This window comes from Manduca sexta, chromosome 11 (genome assembly GCF_014839805.1).
Source record: "Manduca sexta isolate Smith_Timp_Sample1 chromosome 11, JHU_Msex_v1.0, whole genome shotgun sequence".
In the NCBI taxonomy this organism is placed as follows: Eukaryota; Metazoa; Arthropoda; class Insecta; order Lepidoptera; family Sphingidae; genus Manduca; species Manduca sexta.
The window spans coordinates 12,780,796-12,800,691 of record NC_051125.1 but is presented as its reverse complement, the minus strand read 5'-3'; the positions used below and the strand labels follow the sequence as shown (position 1 = coordinate 12,800,691).

The 19,896-nt window shown below is 36.6% G+C and overlaps 1 protein-coding gene across 2 annotated transcripts in view; it reads right to left on the bottom strand.

Moving 5' to 3' along the window:
* LOC115445880 (fumarate hydratase, mitochondrial) overlaps positions 1-18,195 on the bottom strand; it is a 31,933-nt gene extending 13,738 nt beyond the window's left edge. The window contains exons 1-9 of one of the 2 annotated variants that reach the window (XM_030172360.2): positions 17,960-18,195; positions 9,048-9,164; positions 6,036-6,117; positions 5,400-5,521; positions 4,654-4,886; positions 3,166-3,371; positions 2,549-2,752; positions 1,899-2,060; positions 697-827 (exon numbers count right to left, since the gene is read on the bottom strand). In XM_030172360.2, the coding sequence (XP_030028220.2) occupies positions 697-827; positions 1,899-2,060; positions 2,549-2,752; positions 3,166-3,371; positions 4,654-4,886; positions 5,400-5,521; positions 6,036-6,117; positions 9,048-9,164; positions 17,960-18,073 (1,371 nt within the window). In that variant the 5' untranslated portion in view covers positions 18,074-18,195. Of the gene's footprint in view, positions 1-696; positions 828-1,898; positions 2,061-2,548; positions 2,753-3,165; positions 3,372-4,653; positions 4,887-5,399; positions 5,522-6,035; positions 6,118-9,047; positions 9,165-12,753; positions 13,102-17,959 lie in introns of those variants that run through there. The other variant, XM_030172361.2, reaches the window with a different exon arrangement.
* Between the last annotated feature and the right edge of the window lie 1,701 nt (positions 18,196-19,896).

The window sequence follows — 19,896 nt, the reverse complement described above, 5'->3', positions numbered from 1 at the left end:
TAAAGGTTGAAAAGCTAATTGGCTTCAGCGACATTTTCTTTTTATTTTTTCTAAACATAGTTTTCTATGTTTCCTTAACCTAGTTAAAATTTTTCGAAAAGCCTTTCAACCGTTGAATAATTATTTTGTAGTTAATATGTTATCGGTATGTACGTATTATTCTTCGATGCTATGAAGGTTTGTAGTCGCATTACCTACCTAATAGGTACATTATTAATTGTTGATTTCATGGTTAAGACTAATCTGCTTGTAATGTTTTAGTGTTAAATCGATCTATACCGTGAACAGCGTGTTATATGTTAAGTATAGCCAAAAAATATTTTCCTTGGGTCCCCTTTTGAAAAATTTCACCGTTCGCCAATGCTGCCGTGGCCGAAAATCGGATAAGACGGATTCAAATGATGGTGATGGTAGTGTAGATGTACGAGATGATTCTTTTGATTCTTTTTATAGTACGTGTGTTTCTGTAAAGTGGCGAAGGGAGGGCAAAACCCACTATTTGAAACGTAGCTAGCCCTTTTAATTATTGTTGTGTTTGTGGTGTACCTCCGAGGTGGACGACAATGCGGGAAGTCAGTCTCCCGATGTCGTAGACGCCAAAGGCGTCCTTTAACGTACTGGGGCATCTTAGCCATGTCAATTAGTTATTTCCACGCGAAAAAAAAAAGAGTTGTTTGTGTTTGTGGTGACGCGTACCTTGTCGTATCCGATGTGTGGGTTGAGCGCGGTGACGAGCATGAGTGACTCGCGCATGATCTTGGCGATCTGCGCCTCGTTGGCCTGGATGCCCACTGCACAGTTCTTGTTGAACGCCTGGCACCCATCGCCTGAAGAATAATACAACTTTACTATAAATCATATTAATAACATTCTTATACTACAGGTCATCCTCAGGGGCGAGTGCTAAGAGGACGTCGCGTCGCGGAGGCCTCTCGAGGTCGCCCCTGAGGATGACCTACTTAATAGGTCGAAACTGGTCGGCGATTCCGACTACTTTTATACGTGAGTAAAACCGTGTTGTTTTGACTAATTTAATATGTCTCGCGTAAGTTTTAATAATATTAATAACATTCTTATTAATAATTAAATAACGATATATAATAATCGACTGCCTCGGTGGCGTAGTTGTACTGCATGCGCGGTACGGCAGCGCTCTTAGGTCCTGGGTTCGAATCCCGGGTCGGGCAAAGTGATAATTGAGTTTTTCTGCTCAGTATCAGCCCGGAGTCTGGATTTGTGCCCGATATGGCGATAGGCTCGCCCCCTATCACATCATGGGACGGAACACACTTGGCGAAGAGTGGGTGCCCTGGTTGCACCTCTGCATACCCCTTCGGGGATAAAATGCGTGATGGTGTGTGTGTGTGTGTGTGTGTATAATAATATAATAATATCAACCCGTATCATATACTCTCTCACTGTTGGGCACGGACCTCCTCTACTACTGCGAGGGATTAAGGTCTTTTTTAGAAAAGTCAGAGGTATGTGCCCTGGTAATTAAATTACGAAACCAGCTCTGTATTATATACTGTCCCAGTGCTGGGCAGATGCCTTCTCTATTATAAAAGGGGAATTCGCGGAAGGCCACCACGCTGGCTTAGTGCTGAATGTTGTCAGACTTCACATATCTTCGAAAATGTTATGGAAAATTTTTAGCTATTTTCCTTAACAGTTAGTAGGTTCCCTGGTTACATATCTGCCTATCCCTTCAGGGATAAAGGGATGATGCGTGTGCACAATTTTTAATGATCTTTCCGAAAACTGTCAAGTAGCTAATTTTAGTACTCAGTAGGTTCCCTGGTACACCTCTAGGGCCTATCCCTTTAGGGATAAAGGGGTGATGTGTGTACAATTTTTTTTTAATCTGTCAAATATCTAATTGTATATTTCACACTAACCGATAAGCCGTATGGAGCGCAGTACGTTGGCGACGATCATGGGCTTGAACACGTTAAGCTCGAAGTGTCCGTTGCTGCCGCCGACGGTGCAGGCCACGTGGTTGCCCATCACCTGCGCTGCGATCATCGTCAGCGACTCGCACTGCGTCGGGTTCACTTTACCTAGAAGGGGAGTCGGAATGTTGGGTTAATTTTTATTTAATGTGGTCCTAGCAACTTGACTTCACTAGATCTGATGGTAAATGGAATAAGGTCTATAATGTAAATTTTAGATTGTAGACTGGTGAAAGATGGCTATCTTTCATCAGTTGACACAATTTTGTCGGCATGTGTTGTAATGTGAAAGTAAAAAAATAGTTGTTTTTTTTTTTATAACAATTTTGTAATTATAAATCACATCTTACTAATATTGTAAATGTTTGCGAATATGTTTAGATATTTCTAAGAAATAAACATAGTAACCGCTGGACAGGCTTGCATAAGATTTGCTCTAGTGGAAAATACATCAATTTTGTATTTGATTCTGACCTAATTTTTTACTATCACTGATGTCGTAGATATAGCGCTATGAATGGCTACAGTAATTTTGAAATTTTTGTAACGAGAAGGGTTTTTGCAATAATAACTTTTTTTTTAAAAGTGTAACAGACCGGGCATGATGGAGGAGCCGGGCTCGTTCTCGGGCAGCTGCAGCTCGGCGAGGCCGCAGCGCGGGCCGGACGCCAGGAAGCGGATGTCGTTGGCGATCTTCATGAGCGACACGGCGATGGTGTTGAGCGCGCCGTGCACCTCCACCATGGTGTCGTGCGACGCCAGCGCCTCGAACTTGTTCGGCGCCGTCTCGAACGGGATGCCTGCCGCGCATGCACATTAACCATTACAGGAACGGAACACTGCTCGCACACATTATACAAACATGTATGAGATTACTGTCTGTTAATTTTATCATTTAACTAATTTAATTCTTACTAGTTGTTAATAATTGAAATTTTGTAAAAACACTGCGTTTGTGTACACATACCGCCACGATCGCCACACAGATTTTTGGGTTTTCTAATATTGAGCAACACCTAATGTCTATGCAAAAAAGTGAGCGACTAACACCCGCCTCCAATAAATGATCCCAAACTCAATCTTAAATCCGATTCGGGGAAATAAAAAAAAAAAATTATCGTGTCAAAACAATATTTTTTCCGATCGGTAAACTTTGAGATAGATCTAAAAAAGCGATCGGGATCGTATACTGATGACGTCGGTCGAGGATTACCGGTGAGCGAGGCGATCTCGGCGGCGCACTTCTCCGCGAAGCCGATGCGCGTGTTGAGCCCCGTGCCCACGGCCGTGCCGCCCAGCGCCAGCAGGTGCAGGCGCGGCAGCACGCCGCACACGCGCTCGATGCCGAACGACAGCTGCGCCACGTAGCCGCTGAACTCCTGCCCCAGCGTCAGCGGCACCGCGTCCATCAGGTGCGTCCTGTACACACACGGTTCGAATCATTTGCGTACAATCTTATTTCATTTGCGTACAATCTTATTTCATTTGTGTAAAATCTTTTTTCATTTGTGTAGAATCTTTTTTCATTTGTGTAGAATGTTTTTTCATTTATGTAGAATTTTTCATTTGTATAAAATCTTTTTTCATTTGTGTAAAATCTTTTTTCATTTGTGTAATATCTTTTTTCATTTGTGTACAATGTTTTTTTATTTGTGTAGAATCTTCTTTCATTTGTGTAAAATCTTTTTTTATATTATAGGGGTAAACGAGCAAACGGAAAGTGATCATCGTCGCCCACGAACATGTGCAATACCAGGGGGCATAGAGATATCTCCTATGATATATCAGAGATATCATCTCAATTATAAATTAAAATATCATGTAGAAATATAATATTACACAGAAAGTTAATACAGATTTTTCAGGTGGGGCCGTAACAGCATCTCTGTCCGCGTTTTTTTTTTTTGTTGCTTTAAATAACGACACGAGCTTGTTTTTCGCCTGATGGTAAGCGATACGACCACTCATAAACAGCTGAAATACCATCCAACACCTTGAATTATAAAGTATTGTTTAATTTAACACTGCGCTGGCCATCTTGAGACATGAAATGTTAAGTAAACATACTGTTAAAAGTCTAAAAAAAGATTAACCCTTCCCCAATCACAGCAATTATAACATGTTCATAACCGGATTTATACAGATAGGTCCCAGAATGCATTCCGGGACTGTAAGAGGATTTATTATCTTATATGCTATGATCACCAACCAAGAAAACATAAGTATCCTACTACCAACCATGTCACTGATTCAAAAACTCAACTGGACAACAACCACCATTAGAAACCCTACAAAGTCATTCTTATTACATTAATTATTTGAAAGGGGGGGGGGAGTTTGGAAATAATATCACAAAAGGAGGGGGGGGGGGTAATGAGATATCACGTGTAATCACTTTTCTTTGATCGCGTGATTTAATCTAAAAATTTTAATATACTTTGTACCAAAAAAGATACACGTAATTTTGACTAGAGGGGGGAATGATAGTCTAAAACCTCACCACATAATATCACCAGAGTGGGGTTAAAGTCACTAAAAACATCACGTGATTAATGGACGACCCCTTAACACTCACCAAACCCAACCAAAACACCAAACCCCTCACCTTGGAAGGGATTGAAGTCTCCAAAAACATGACATGATTAATGGACCTCTAAGCACTGTACTCACGAAACCCAACCAAAACCATCAAACCGCTCACCTGCCAATCTTGATGATCTTGTCGAACGCCTTGGCCTTGGCGTCGAGCGTGTCCCGGAGAGCGCAGAGTCCCGGCATGAGCCGGTCGCGCAGCTCCATGGCCACGGCGATGTGCATGGCCGTGGGGTACGTGTCGTTGGAGCTCTGCGACTTGTTGACGTGGTCGTTGGGGTGCACGGGGTCCTTGCTGCCGAGCGTGCCGCCCAGGATCTGGATCGCGCGGTTCGAGATCACCTGGCGACGTTCGGGTTTTGAGTTTTATTATTTGTGACGTAAAATTGATTTTAACGTGCACGGGGTCCTTGCTGCCGAGCGTGCCGCTCAGGATCTGGATCGCGCGGTTCGAGATCACCTGGCGACGTTTGGGTTTTGAGTTTTATTGTTTGTGACGTAAAATTGATTTTAACAATTATAAATGCAAAAGTTACTGAAGGTTTTGTGGTTGTTTGTTAAAAGTGAACGCAAAAATATCGTAACGCATTTGGATACTTTTTACTTTGGTTTTTGCTCCCATAGGAATAAGCTAGATTTTTAACCATTTTTTTTTTGTCCCAGTTTAGTTTTTAGTTTTAAGACCGGCATAATTCTGCTAACGTGCGAGGGATAATCTCTCATTGGACACTGTCCACCCCACTTACCATCTGGTGCAATGGGGTCCCTAATCGGAGCTTATCTCCTAAAGGATTAAACAGAGACGCGATAAGTTTGTCCAGTTATCATCAAGTATTATTTGAGCAAACAACATACCTCGTTGGCGTTCATGTTGGACTGAGTGCCGGATCCTGTTTGCCAGATGACCAGCGGGAAGTGACCCTCGCGGTACAGCTTGCCGGATATGACGTCATCGCACGCCTGGATGATGGCGTCGGCTAAGGACGTATACACATAGAATGTATAGATTTAAAAATCTCCGAAAATCAGTAAATATTTGGCGGTATGCGATCAGTTGTCTTTGCGTCACACTATTTTAAGATAACATGTAAATATCTTCCAATCATATATACTAAGGAACAGGAATCAGGACAATCACATTTGTAAGGTGTACTGGCTTTCGCTCGCGTCTTCATTAGCGTGAAAAAGTTTTTCCAGGATAAAATGGAGCCTAAATATTAAGTAAGAACTAGATCAATACATTCGTAAAAATTGCATTTAATTCCATGCAGTAGTTATTGCGTGATGCGTGTCCAAACAAACAGACAATTCTAAAAACTGTTGTTTGGCTTGTATTGCTTTAACAAAGACTCTCCATATTACTTTTCTTCTTTTTTTATGTACAGACATAGTCTTGTTCCAACTTTATTATATGTGTGGATGTTACACAAACTAGGCGTTTTATAAGGCAAGCTGTGTTCATCAATTCTTGCACCATCACATTACACTTACCAATCTTCTTGTCCAGCCCATACTCAATGTTCACCTTAGCGGCTGCCTTCTTCAGGATTCCGAAAGCAACGATCACTGGGTACTAGAAAAAAATCGTAATCCTCGTCAGAGCTAGTAAATGAGACGATTTTTTCACCATATTGTAAGTCTACAGTATGGTAAACAAGTCCTCTTGCAGACCATGTAGATAGAGCGAGTACATCATTTTTACGATATTTCCCAACAGTTACAAATAGATAAAAAAAAAAAAAATTAAGAAGGAATTTAGGAATACAATCTAGTTTTTATGCTTGTATATTTTATAATTAGCTTTAATTTTGATTGTAATCTGTTTTGCGTCTTAAGTTTATTAAAATAAAATAAAAAATTAAAATTTGGGCGGAGACCGTGACCACGAAGGCTGCAGTCTTCAAAACGTCGAGAGAAAATTATAATATAAAAACCGATAAATTCCGCAAAATTTTAATATCTAACATTCGCGTAAACATGAGAAATCATTATTAATAAAATAACACAAAAATCAATCATGAATGTGCTGATTAATAATCCTTTGAAACTCCCCATTCAATACCTTTCGCACAACAATATAATACCTAGCGTTAAGCATTTAAGAATTCATGGGTTAATGTAATCCTCTCTAACAGGTGTCCCACAATCCTTACCCAACCTTTTAGCAAAAACATTACGCCAAGAAAATACGAGAAAACCAATGCACAATCAATGCTGTGCGCAGAATATGAAACGATTATCCCCTACATTGAGCCGCGAGCGATCGAAACATGCTTGTATGTAGGTCTTGGTTGTAAGTGCCGTAAGGGTCTTGGCGGAGGTCAGTTGAATGTCAAACTTTCGCACATAAATATACGAAGGGTCCATATAACGTGGTTCCTGCCGACTTCCCTTTCGTATTTTATGTAAAATCTCATTATCATTTAAACGATTTGCAGACAACACTTATGCATATTACCTAGTACTTAAATTATGTTGTGTCGGGTTCCCTTTTGGAAAATTCCAACCCTCGCCACAGTTACTGGGCAGCATTTAATTCACTGCTCCCAACATTGAACTCAAGCTAGATTCTTAAAATGAAAACTTTTTTTTGATAAGTTCAATGAGACGAGACGAGCACTCCGCTCCTAGGAAGCGATACGTCATACGACTGTCCATAAACAGCAGCATCACTATCCAGAAATTTGCATTTAACAAAGTTGAAAAGAGAAAATATTACGTCTCATAATCCCTAGTAATTAATGTGCATGCACTCTGCTTCTTTGCACTAGCAAGGAGCTCATCTACTCTGATAATACTGACATTTATCGCCCATAAAATCCCACATCATCTTTGTGCTCAGCGCTTAAAGGAAAGAAAAATAATTGGATTTGGGCATATGCTCAATAAATTGCTCATGTCATGTCAAAAATAAAACTTAACTTCGAAAGTGTGCATATGACGAGCGTATTACACTGGCAACTAATATTTTTTTTCAATGCAACGTTCTGAGCGATGTGGTTTATAGACAACCGTGCCGAATGCCGGTTACCATCAAGCGCGTGATAACATAAATCATAGACAAATACATAATCATACCCTTATTTATGTGCATTATTCTTAATTCCCTCACGCGAAATCTCAAGTAAATCTACCTTTGCCGGAGTATTAAGGTCGTCGGCGGATAAACACACACATTTACACAGAACGGTTGAGCAATTATTGATTTGCAAGTGGACAAGGTCAGTTTATAAGAATTTAGCGGATTATAAACCATCGATACATTTTATGGACTATGCAGCGGTATTTTACGAAATTAGCAATCACACGTTATGCTATTTCAATTACGAATCAAGTATGTTATCCATTACAATTGTTTCAGATTCTTGGGCAAATTGCCAATTTACATTATCCAAGTAAGTAAGTTATCTTATTATATATTTACGAAATGGAAAAAGTATCAATAATAGACTAGTTGATTACTTTTTTTAACACTCTTATCAAATTTGTATGTCATCCAAAATGTCCCAGAAAAAGAAATTTTCTAAATCCACGCAATATTAAATAGTTATACCTACCTTGGTATAGGGTGTGATTGTCAAATAACAGTAAGTAATCGTAAACTGTGACGTCATAGAGTGTCATAGGCCATATCGCTGCGTGCGTGAAAAAGAGATAGCGCGATAACCTGACCACGCTCCTACTTTGGCTCACAACAATATTTCAAATATAAATAACTGCTTCATTTTTCTATCAATTTTGATGTGTTTACACAAAATAAATTATTTTTCGTATTAGTTTCAGTTACATATAAATAATGTACAAAATAAAACATAAGAAACTGCCCCATTCATATCAGCAAACTCGAAAATGTGATCATTGCGAGCCATGGCTACAGGTTTTCCTTAACACACCAAACCCAAGTATACCAGTATTAACGCTTCTCGTTCTAGCCGTCAATTATAAACACGCCGCGCCGTGTTGTTAGTGCAAATCCGACCATTGTCCACTTTCCATTGTGTAACAACAAGAATTGTAACTATGATGTCGTTCACAAGAGAAAACAACAATTATGTTGATAACATTTGTCACTTTCGCTCGTAACCTACAGATCGATGGCTTATTTTATCTATGTATGTAATAAGTGCAATTGAAGTCGCTGTGATTTACAATAAAAGGCATCTTTTAAGCTCACATACAAGAGAAAACCTAAATGTTTGAAATTGTTTTGTCTGTTTGTGTGTACTAATTTTAAAATTAAATTCGCTGAACAGATTTCAGAATTTTGAAATATAACTATTTAATTAACGGCTTTCTTCAATCATCCTTGTACACGAAGCCGTTGCTATGAGCAAAAGATATTGCAATACAAATTAATATAAACTTTTAATTGGTCATCGAAGACATTACAAACACAAACAATTACACTGATTTCTTTTTATCCAATTCGACTAATTAAACAGAAACCTGGTACTAAATAATCTACAACCTAATTAATTTTGTGCAATTTGAAGGGATACTCACAGGCATGCGCTCCTCAATGCCACCGATGGGGAAGTTCATTACCGACCTGACAGTCTGCGCTCCATACAGCCTGTCATCGGGCACGTCCAGCTCGCCGAAGGTGTCGCGTTCTTTTCTCTGGGGAAAAAATACAGAAAATTATTAGAGAACGTATAAAGCACAACACCTCCCTTTTGGCAACAAGGCACACGTGAGAATCTGTGCCTTGTGAGAAGCCCCACATTTTGATAGTGTTTTTTAATAGGTGTCCCTGCAGTCAACACCGGAGTAAACCTAAAACGGGATACTGTAATCCCCCGGCTTTGCGACTGCAGAGGCCTTCCTTCTTCCTAACTTCCTAGAATGGGTAGAGTGGAAGAGTAGTGCCTTTTAAGCTTCAATGTGATTTTGCAGCCAAGAGGTATACACACTGAACTGTATGCTTCGGATCGCGACACATGTTCCCCGTGTATGAGTGTGCAATGTGCATTCAATGTGAAGAGCGAGCGCACAAGAATGGCCTCGGGGAGTTGGAGGAATATGACATTTTCAAGTGATAGGGGGCAGCATATAGCTCTAAATCCTTTTAGGGATAAAAGGTATCACGGTTGTATAATGTATAGGTTAGACCCCATGTTATAGCAAGCAAGTCTATTTCCATTAATCAAGCATGATTCATAATTCGGATGCTGGGTAGAAAAACTCCAATATCTCTTTACTGGACTTGGGGAATAAAACTTTATGATGTCAATTAACACACCAATCATATTTATTTATGTTTTCAATACTCCTAATTACCGCATCATCAATGATTCAACCATGTCAAGGCTTCCTAATCATGGTGTAAAGATACGGTCAAAGAACGAGCGGAGGATAAATAGATAGTATTATAAGTAATTAAACTGTATAGGGTGTAGTTTGTTTGCGGATTATAAAAATGATGACTAAATGTAGTATGCAAGTTTCACTATTTGCGGCAAAGAATTCTAAGATTACATAGAGCGGACAATAAAAGTTCTAGTTTATCGTTTTATAGCACCCTAAAATGAAAAAACCTTATGTTGAAACCACTTGCGCTGTACTCATTAAGCTATACTATAGCATTTATTGCAATATACGATTATCAAACAAGACAAACACGTATTTTTTGGATTTTTTGCTGATATATAGTATGTCAATACTAAAGATAATGTTAACACGTTTTTAACTTTATATGTGACCATCATGGGTATCATTATCCCTATAAAATACCTTTATAAATTTCTATGTTATTATATGGTGAATAAAATTTTACCAGCCGAAGGAATCAGTATAAAAACAGGATTACAAGTAGGGAAATTAATTAATCATTCATGTAATTAAATCACAACAATCGAAACATAATAGGATTTTCGATTTAGAATATACGGACGAACACGCCGAAAGCTCTTCAGGCCGTATCTTTGAACCTATCAATACTTAGCCCTGTCTTAAAATAATGATATTAAAATAAGTGAAAAATAACATTTAATTTGTTGACCATGTTGTATATCTTCTATGTAAAATATTTGAAGTGAAAAATAATCTCAATATTTGTTGTGTCAATAACAGCCAAAAACTGGCTCCTATTTAATAATACACTTATTATAAACAAATAGGTCGTGAAAGTTCATTTTTTTATCCACATTGTGGCTCATGTATCGGTTTTGAGTCATCCATAATTCGTTTACGTTCTCTACAGAGCCCTGTAGCTATAACAACGCGCTAAAAGGATGATCACGAGTTCAACATAAGACCATACTGGCTTGCGGCTTCAAAGTATCTAATGATAGAGGCACGTTTTGCCGAAATTCCTGCAGCTGAGCGACCAAGCTAATTGGTCATAGCTTTAAACGATTCTAGTTTTACATTCATTATAAGTTATAACAATAAAGATTTGGTGAAGTAAAATTAGTAGCTAGAGTTGGTTTTTAAAGACAGGATCATAAACAAATGCGTAGGAGGTGATAATGTGACTTAGTACCTAACCATGAAAGGCAAAAGTTCATTGAAACATGGGAAAAAACAGAATAAGACTCATTCATAAAACTACTAAACATATTATAGACTCAAAACTTTAACTTGAAACAAATGTTTGGTGACACAAACTATTGCGTTACTGCAAACAGAATCACAATCGCTGCCATATAAATAATTATCTTCGATTTATACAATATTAAAATAAAATATACCCTGGTAAAAATATATCAATTCAGACTACAAATTTGGACTTTGATTTTACTAACGAATCGAAAGAAAATGGCACCAAAATAAATGTAAAAAAAACGTAAAAAAAAATATTTTCACGTCGCAATACAAAAACCGCAGAGCGTTTACCGCACTTGGTCAACACCAGTTGTCGGCGGTCGGTGTTGTAACTGATATGTGAAATGTATGATAGTTGTTAACGATTCAAACACCGCAGTGAGGTAAACAACATTGGTTATAACTCCTACGTAACAATATTATATATCAGTAGTATATTGCTATAATTCTCTCTAAGATTTAAAAAAAAAATTAGAAACAGAAATGAGGTAACAGACAAGTTATTATTGCATTATATCTTTGCAAATGATGTTCCTTCTTTTCCACTTATAGAATAACTGCTGGTTATTGGGTAAAAATGTTAAAAAGGACTGTTAGGTGCAAAAAACCGGACAAATGCCAATTGGACTCGCGCACCGAGAATTTCGTATAGACTTGTAGTAAGCGCAAAGTATCCGATAGGTTTTAACTCTCTTATGAAATCGCAAGATATGCGTCATAGAATGTTTGAAATTTTCACAGATGAAAGAAAGTCCCGAGTATTTAATTTTGAACTTGATAGCTCTACACGTTACTGAGAAGAAGGATGTTGACAGACAGAGAGATGGACAAAAAGTAATCCTCTAAAGATTCCTTTTGTTGTACGAAATCTTCATAAATTAATTCAATGAAGTACAACACAGTCGCCAAAACGTAGATAAATGTTGCCAAAACAAACGGAATCCAAATACCGATAAGGTCCCATGAAACGGGAGTAACAATTACAAAAGCCAAAGAGGTTACGTATGTACACAATATCTCGTAAATTATAAATGATAAACGACACTGTTTATATCATTTGACAAAGCAAAACATGGCAATGAAATTAACAACTTACGTACAAGATATTTATTATGCGCTCTTGGGCTTATAATACAACTTGAGTTAAATATTCTTGTGAAATTCGGACGTTATCTTGCACATACGCACGAAACGCACCAATGATTCAGTGAATATCTTCTCTGCTCTTATTTCAAGGTATTAGATCGGGTTCAGTGTAATTTAAATCGGAGTTGATGTATACTTCCACTAGATATTTTTTCCTTGAGGTATAAATAGTAGTTTCGCACAAAATACCTTCCGTAGCATAACCTATAATTCTAATGCTTACAGAGAATGATTTTTTTTTATTTATATTTCAACACATTACGTGAACTAAGTCTTAACGAGGTAGACCCGTCCATCTCAAAACACTTTTCAAAACACAAGATTTTAATGCGTGAAAATTACTTCTATTAGCACGGCAGGTGAAAAAAATCATGTTTTAAAGCGGCATACCTCGTCACAATAATGTTATGTACGACATGCGGTGTTCAGAACGAAAATAACAAACAAGTTCCTAGCAAAAACTAGTTAGGGTTTATTATTGTAGGTTTACGTAATACAGTGTTATGATCTAACTCACCATTTTCACGGGCTTGCCCTCTGGGTTCATACACACTGTGCACGCCATATCGACAATAATAACTTTAAAAACGATAACTATAAAATACGCAAAGGAAAAATTTCAAAACGTCAACGGCGCTCCCGCCAAACTCGATTTTATATTTTTTAAATTCTTTTTTTACAAACAGCCAGTGACAATTGCAAAAAGGCTGGATGCAAACAGTTACACGCCAATATAATCGGCAACTTCGCGGGGTACCGCTATTTAGGAACGAAACGAACGAGCCACGTCGTGAATTCAAACGCAATGCAACTAATGAAACCGGTCGCTTCCCCTCCACGGAATGATTGCGTACGGTTCAAGAGCAAAAAATTTATACTTCTCAGTTTATCAAACGTTGCCACCGCTGTGGGTGTAGTTTTGTAATGTGGTTTACTGCCACAGATACGCTTATCAATTAACAAACACAACTTAAGATACAAGGCGTATAATTAATAGTCGATTTTCAAACTGCCATGCGCGAAAATTACCCGCATGGCATAAAATTCTGGAGCCTCCGTTATTTAGAAAGACTAATATTTGGGGAATAATACATACAAAGATTTCACTTTTTTACCACCTTTAATATTGGACAATTACGTCATGAAAAACAAGCCAACGTCCAATATTTTATTAATACTTAAATGCACGTTGGTTTGAGGGAGTTCCGTGATTTTAGTCTAAAGGAGGTACCTACGAAAATGACGTATCAGATTATTTTTTTATTGCAACTGCGATTTTTCTTATATTTTTTCAGTCGCGCCATGACATACGGATGTTTTTGCTAATATTATCATATCATCATACGATCCTACTCCTAGCTTCGGTAGATCTTATCACTGAGCAGCATGCCCCTCTCGTCATTCAAATGAAATAAAAAAAAAATAATATAAAAAATATATACTACTACTTATCAGGATCACTCTAGTAAGTATCCAATCACAGGATAGAAAAGGCTTCAATAAAACAAAGTGCCTTTGCTTACATCATACTTCTAAGTGTAAAATGGAGTGACAAATAAAAATTGCTATGAGAAATTTATAAGGCTTTATAGCAGCAGCAAATGTATTGAAGACACATAATTATTACTTAAGGCGATACCTCAAGGTCCATTTTCATACATTTTGTTTCACCTTTAATCTGGGTAACTAAACAAGTATTGGCAAGTAAAGAATTTAAATTCACGTCTAGTTAGTGATTAGTTTCGCGGTTGAAGAAAAACGTAAAATAATTAATAATCATGGATATTTCGGCCTTTAAAATTTAATATGACGAAATTTTAAAGGCAGAAATATCCATGATTATTAATTATTTTACGTTTTTCTTCAACTGCGAAAACTAATCACTAACTAGACGTGAATTTAAATTCTTTACTTGCCAATACTTGTTTAGTTACCCAGATTAAAGGTGAAACAAAATGTATGAAAATGGACCTTGAGGTATCGCCTTAAACTATGTTCTTATGTTAAATAACTAGAGCTACATTGGTATTAACGTAAGTGACTGCATACAAGTGGAATTTGAAATAAGTATTCAAACCTTTCAGTACACCAGTGGCGAAGCGTCCATACAACCCGATTCCTATCGGCTTCCCTTATAGGTTTATTAATAATGATTTCTTATGTTTACGCGAATGTTAGACATTGAAATTAAACTAATTTTCGGATTCTATCGCGGTGTTAGTATTTTATTTTCTCCCGACGTTTCGAAGACTTTGCAGCCTTCATGGTCACGGGGGGGACTCATGAGTCCAAATAAAATACTAACACCGCGATAGAATCCGAAAATTAGTTTAATTTCAAGGTTTATTATTGTCTTAGTTTTTATTTTCTGTTAAATTGGCGGCAATATGTTAGTTAAGTCTTTTTTTTTCTCGGGTTACCTTTTGATTTTTTTTACCCTTCGCCACTGCAGTACACTCAATTTATATACATTTAAGTTGACTGGTATATGGATGGTTCTTGATTCTACAAATTCATAATATAACTTGGAAATTTATTGGTGCAGTGTAGAACTTGTTAACACTAATACACCCCTATCAATAGATTGTGAAATGGTATATCATGGTAAAAAAAAATAATTAACTGGTGACCTAGTTTAGACTAACAGCATTATCACACCATAAATATTGTCTAAAATGAGATTATATATATGAAAGCCCACATGCTATATATTATTTGTTTTCACTATACAAATAGTACACCTGTACTATAAATTGGTATCTTCCAATTGATTTGCTACAGTCGCGGTGGAGGTTACTTGCTAAGCTAAGCCCATTGTAAATATAAAAATTATGTATTTTTAGTTATTGTGATATAAATAAGCTTTATATCTGATTCTTTAGTATAGAACATAGGGCATACAAGTATCACTTAAAATAGAATTTAGTGAACATATTTTGTAACAATTATTAGCAAAAAAATATGCAATCAAATTATAAAGTATTATTTTATAGATTACAGGTATATTTCTTGTACACTACATTGCTTTAGTACTGTAATTGTAATGTTATATATGTATTCATAACAAATTTAAATGATATTCAACAAGGAATAATGATATTGGGAGGGATTAACTTTGATGGATCACATGAAATTCTTCAAATTATAAAGTCCCTAGGTTTTGCCTATAGCTCTGTCTGCGTGAAAAAGTGTTTTGCAGAATAAATATTTAGAATTCAGTATTAATGTAGCTTTCTACTATTGAAAAAAAAATAGTTTAGTACTTCCTGAGATTTGCGCGTTCAAACAAACAAATAATTTCTTCAGCTTCATAATATTTGTATAGATTTGTAACAAAGTGGCTCTATTAAATAGCCTTAGAACAAACAAAATGATGAGTTAACTGATGATCCAACGAAATATACGTGAAAAACAAACTTTATCTTACAGCATATAACACAGGCTGCCAAGAAACATAACAAAGGGGGTTAGTACAATACTGCATAAACTAACATTAGTAAATACTGTGTAATAAATTATTCCTTCCTAAACGAATTTTGGCCAAACACAAATAAGGAGATTAGCCATGCACAAGTTATTATAGTGCAAAAGTGTGTGCGAAATACACAGGTGCACTCTGTGTTCCTTCAATCTCATAGCCCTGTGAGATGACAATCCAACATGACCGGAGAGAGATAAGGTGCAGCACCAACGGCTTTACGTCATTTCATGGGAGTATCACACTGCCAACTTTCTGACTCTGAGCTGCAGCTGGGTAATTAAGCTGGAAAAACCCAGTCCGCGCTAAGGTCCTGGATTCGAACCCAGGACGTTAGTACGGTAGTTGTATTTATATTGTGTACAATTACACCACTGAGGCAGTGCAAAATAAGGTAATCGACCAATGCTAGTTCCACAGTACTGTGCTATTCCGATGATAATATTTAATTTTGTACATATTTTTATAAGTCCTTGAAAGATTTCATTTTGAGAAATTTTATAGCAAGTGGCACTGACAAATAGATAAAATGGTCAGGACCATGAAATATACCATGATTTGTATGTCTTCTATTTTGAGATTAGGGAAAATTTGTTATGGGTATACAAAATTCAAGCAAATTCATTTATTACTCAGAAAACTACTAATAAATGGTTGTTATTACAAAATATTTATACAGCACCCTTGAGAATTCTTATTGTATGGTCTTTCTTTGCACCTAATATAAGGCCATTTTTGAAAAAAAATATTGGATTTTTATGTTTCATATCTACTGAGAACAGTTTCATAGTCTGGGTTGATACTGAGCAGAAAACCCTAATATCACATTCACCAACCCACAATACTAATTATAGATCCCAGCACAGTAGTCATATGACGCCAACACTACTATGTAACTGAGACACTATTTTTCTAGTACTGTACATTAGTCCTCTAATTTCTATGGGTCAAATAGAATCAAAAGCAGTGAAATAGATAATATTTTCACAAAGTGAAGAGTAGTCACTCTCGCTTTATTTGCCTTGCTTGTGACTTCAGAAAAGCCAGCATATATAAAGGACAATCCTTAAGCAATAACAAAGTATTGCATGCAGACATACTCTGTATAATTCTGTTCATGCAAACATAGACTGGCTTGCCCATCAACTTACTATACATGATTAGCACTAAACACATTTAAAGTTTTCTGCTGTTTCTGTCATTCATTAAGAGTTGAAGATAGCATTATGATTAAAATATATTCAGCATTTATCATAATTGGTGCGAGCTTATGCAAGTGAGCCTTAAAGTGTTTTACTAATTGTTAGTTCAAGGGGTAATTTTCATACATTCTCATAGGAAGAGATATATATAAAAATAATAAAAACAACACTACTACAATTAAGTATGACAAGCAATCATTAATTTTAAGCAGTTAAAGGTATTTCATATTGACATCAGAATATATATAACTCAAAGGTGACTAACTGACTGACATAGTAATTTATCAACGCACAGCCCAAACCACTGGACGGATCGGGCTGAAATTTGGCATGCATGTAGATGTTATGACGTAGGCATCTACTAGGAAAGGGTTTTGATTAATTCTACCCTCACGGGGATAGAATAGGGGATAAAAGTTTGTATAAATCTTAGATTTTCGACTGATTGAACTGAAATTAAAAATTGGAGCTACTATGATGAAGACATTCGCTTGAATAGGATTTTGATAAATTCCACCCCTAAGGGCATAAAATAGGGGATGAAAGTTTGTATAAATCTTAGATTTTCGACTGATTGAACTAAAATTAAAGATTGGAGCTACTATGTTGAAGACATTCGCTTGAATAGGATTTTGATAAATTCAACCTCCATGGGGATAAAATTAGTTTGAATTTATCATACAGTGGACTTTTATCCAGGAAAACTTCACGCGGGCGAAGCCGCGAGCAAAAGCTAGTTGATATTATAAAGGTACTTTCATGAATTAAAATGACATTTACTGTCACTAATCTATTAGAATAAATCGCTTAACATGATAGGGGAATTTTGTTGTAATTTCTAGATTCAGTGAATTTTATCTTACAAATAAAATAGTACTTTTTTTTCTTCTACAACCTCATTTAATGTTTTTAATAAGTAGCAATAAAATTACCACCGCTATTTAAGGTAATATTTTTTTATACTTATTTAATCAGGGAATAGATGTAAAATGTAATGCTACTTAGAAATAATAAATATTACATAGACCGGTTATGCAACTTACCGCTGTCACGTTAGTCGTCGAAATATTGCATTTGTTTACTAGGCGAACGACACAACGAGCATTCTTCGATGTATGAATAATCGCAGAAGACAATTTGAACATGGATGTAGCCATGATTTACGTAAATTATCTTCTATTGTGTATAATTTTTAAATCCAATAAGATAAAATTAAATTCGGTCGTTGCCTCTTTCTTTTCGCTGTCAGATAATGACAGCCATGACAGCGTCAACTAAAGAACATGTAACAACTGTCAAATCTAAAATGTGATCAAAATTAAACTCGGATTGTCTATGGATTTAACATTATGGAATATGTGCCTGAATCACAGACTGAATGACCGTTAGCCCGTAGGTATTACCTATTTTGTAAATAGCATCCTATATTGCTTGATATCTATTTTATAATAGAGTAACAGGTTTTTTAAACTACAAATGAACTATCGTCGGCACGCGAGCTACGACAAATCCTGGGTTGAAGAATGAGGCGAGTGCAGCGGGGCTATTGTGTATCTCAGTTGACAACGAAAATTGATAAGCACTAGTCAAGGTGTTCATCAATTAACTGTCAAACTACTGATTTCGTATTGACTAACACCGGTGGACAACTCGCGATGCCCATGAACGTTGATAGACACCGGTGACGTCACGGTGGATATCGATAGCGGCGATTGCTGTGTAAATTTGTATCCATCGGTATTGTCTAAGCAAAGTTGACATCAAATCGTTAGACACTCTATCTGTCAACATTTTTCTGAAAGCCACGAATCAAGAGCAGTGTTTTTGCCTCGGAAAGTGATTAACACTATTACTCGGCCATGTAGCATAGCGAAGTAGTTAAATAGAAATGTTATAAGAATTGAGATTTTTAATTTGACAATATTATAATTGCAAGTTTTACTTTATTTATACGTGAGTGCGAGTATTTGTTGATTTTTTATATATTAGGTACTTAGTTATGTCTCCGCTATTGCAAATTTTTTGCGTTTTACTTAAGAAAAAAATAGACTATTTTTAGACAGCCGCCGACGCCGTTTTTAATATCCTTACATATTACAAAACAAAGTCCCCGTGCCCATCGGGTGTCTGTCTGTATGTTCGTGTGAACGCAACAAACTTAAAAACTACCGAAGAGATTTCGATTAGAGTTGGGTAGGACATGACATGAAAAAGAGTTTGTAAGAGTAGCCTCTTTTAGCATTGAGTCGGTACAACGTCCTACTTCAAATGAGGCGAGGCGTAGTGAGGCTCGGCGTTTCAATGCGTATCTTACAGTATTTTGTAATGTTAACCCTCAAAATAATTCCCTCTCGCTCGCGACTTGAAACGCAGTAATGTAATGTCCATTGTAAAATAACGTTCTATTGTAATTTGTAGCATGCGGTTCTCTACCTCACTGTCCTCGTCCTACAGTTTATCAGAGACGGAGAATAAGTAACGCGACTGCCGCGACATAAAATTTGAAGTAGTACAACATATAATTTTGAGCCACTCTTACATTTTGACGTCATGTCCCGGACAAATGTACCGCCTCTTGTATGTCCTACTCAACATTAATTTCGATGAAATTTGGTATACAGAGATCGGAAGGATTTACTTTTATCACGAGGAAATATATAGCGGGATATTTATCCCGGAAAAACTCTTGTATGCGACCGAAGCCGCGAGCAACAGCGACTAATCTATAAATATTTAGTTTTAGTAGGTAATACATACTGTATTACCTACCAATATATAATTGTTAATTTTGTCTCTAAAAACAGCGTAAATTGTTTTTAATTATTGTTAGCTGGAACACAATGTATTACACTGACATTGTTATTGTTTGATACTTCATAATATTATCCCATGTACCTACCCAATATGGCATTGCAAATATAATTTTAAAATTAAAGATAAATAATTTTAAATATTTTTATTAATTCATGTTTTTATTAAT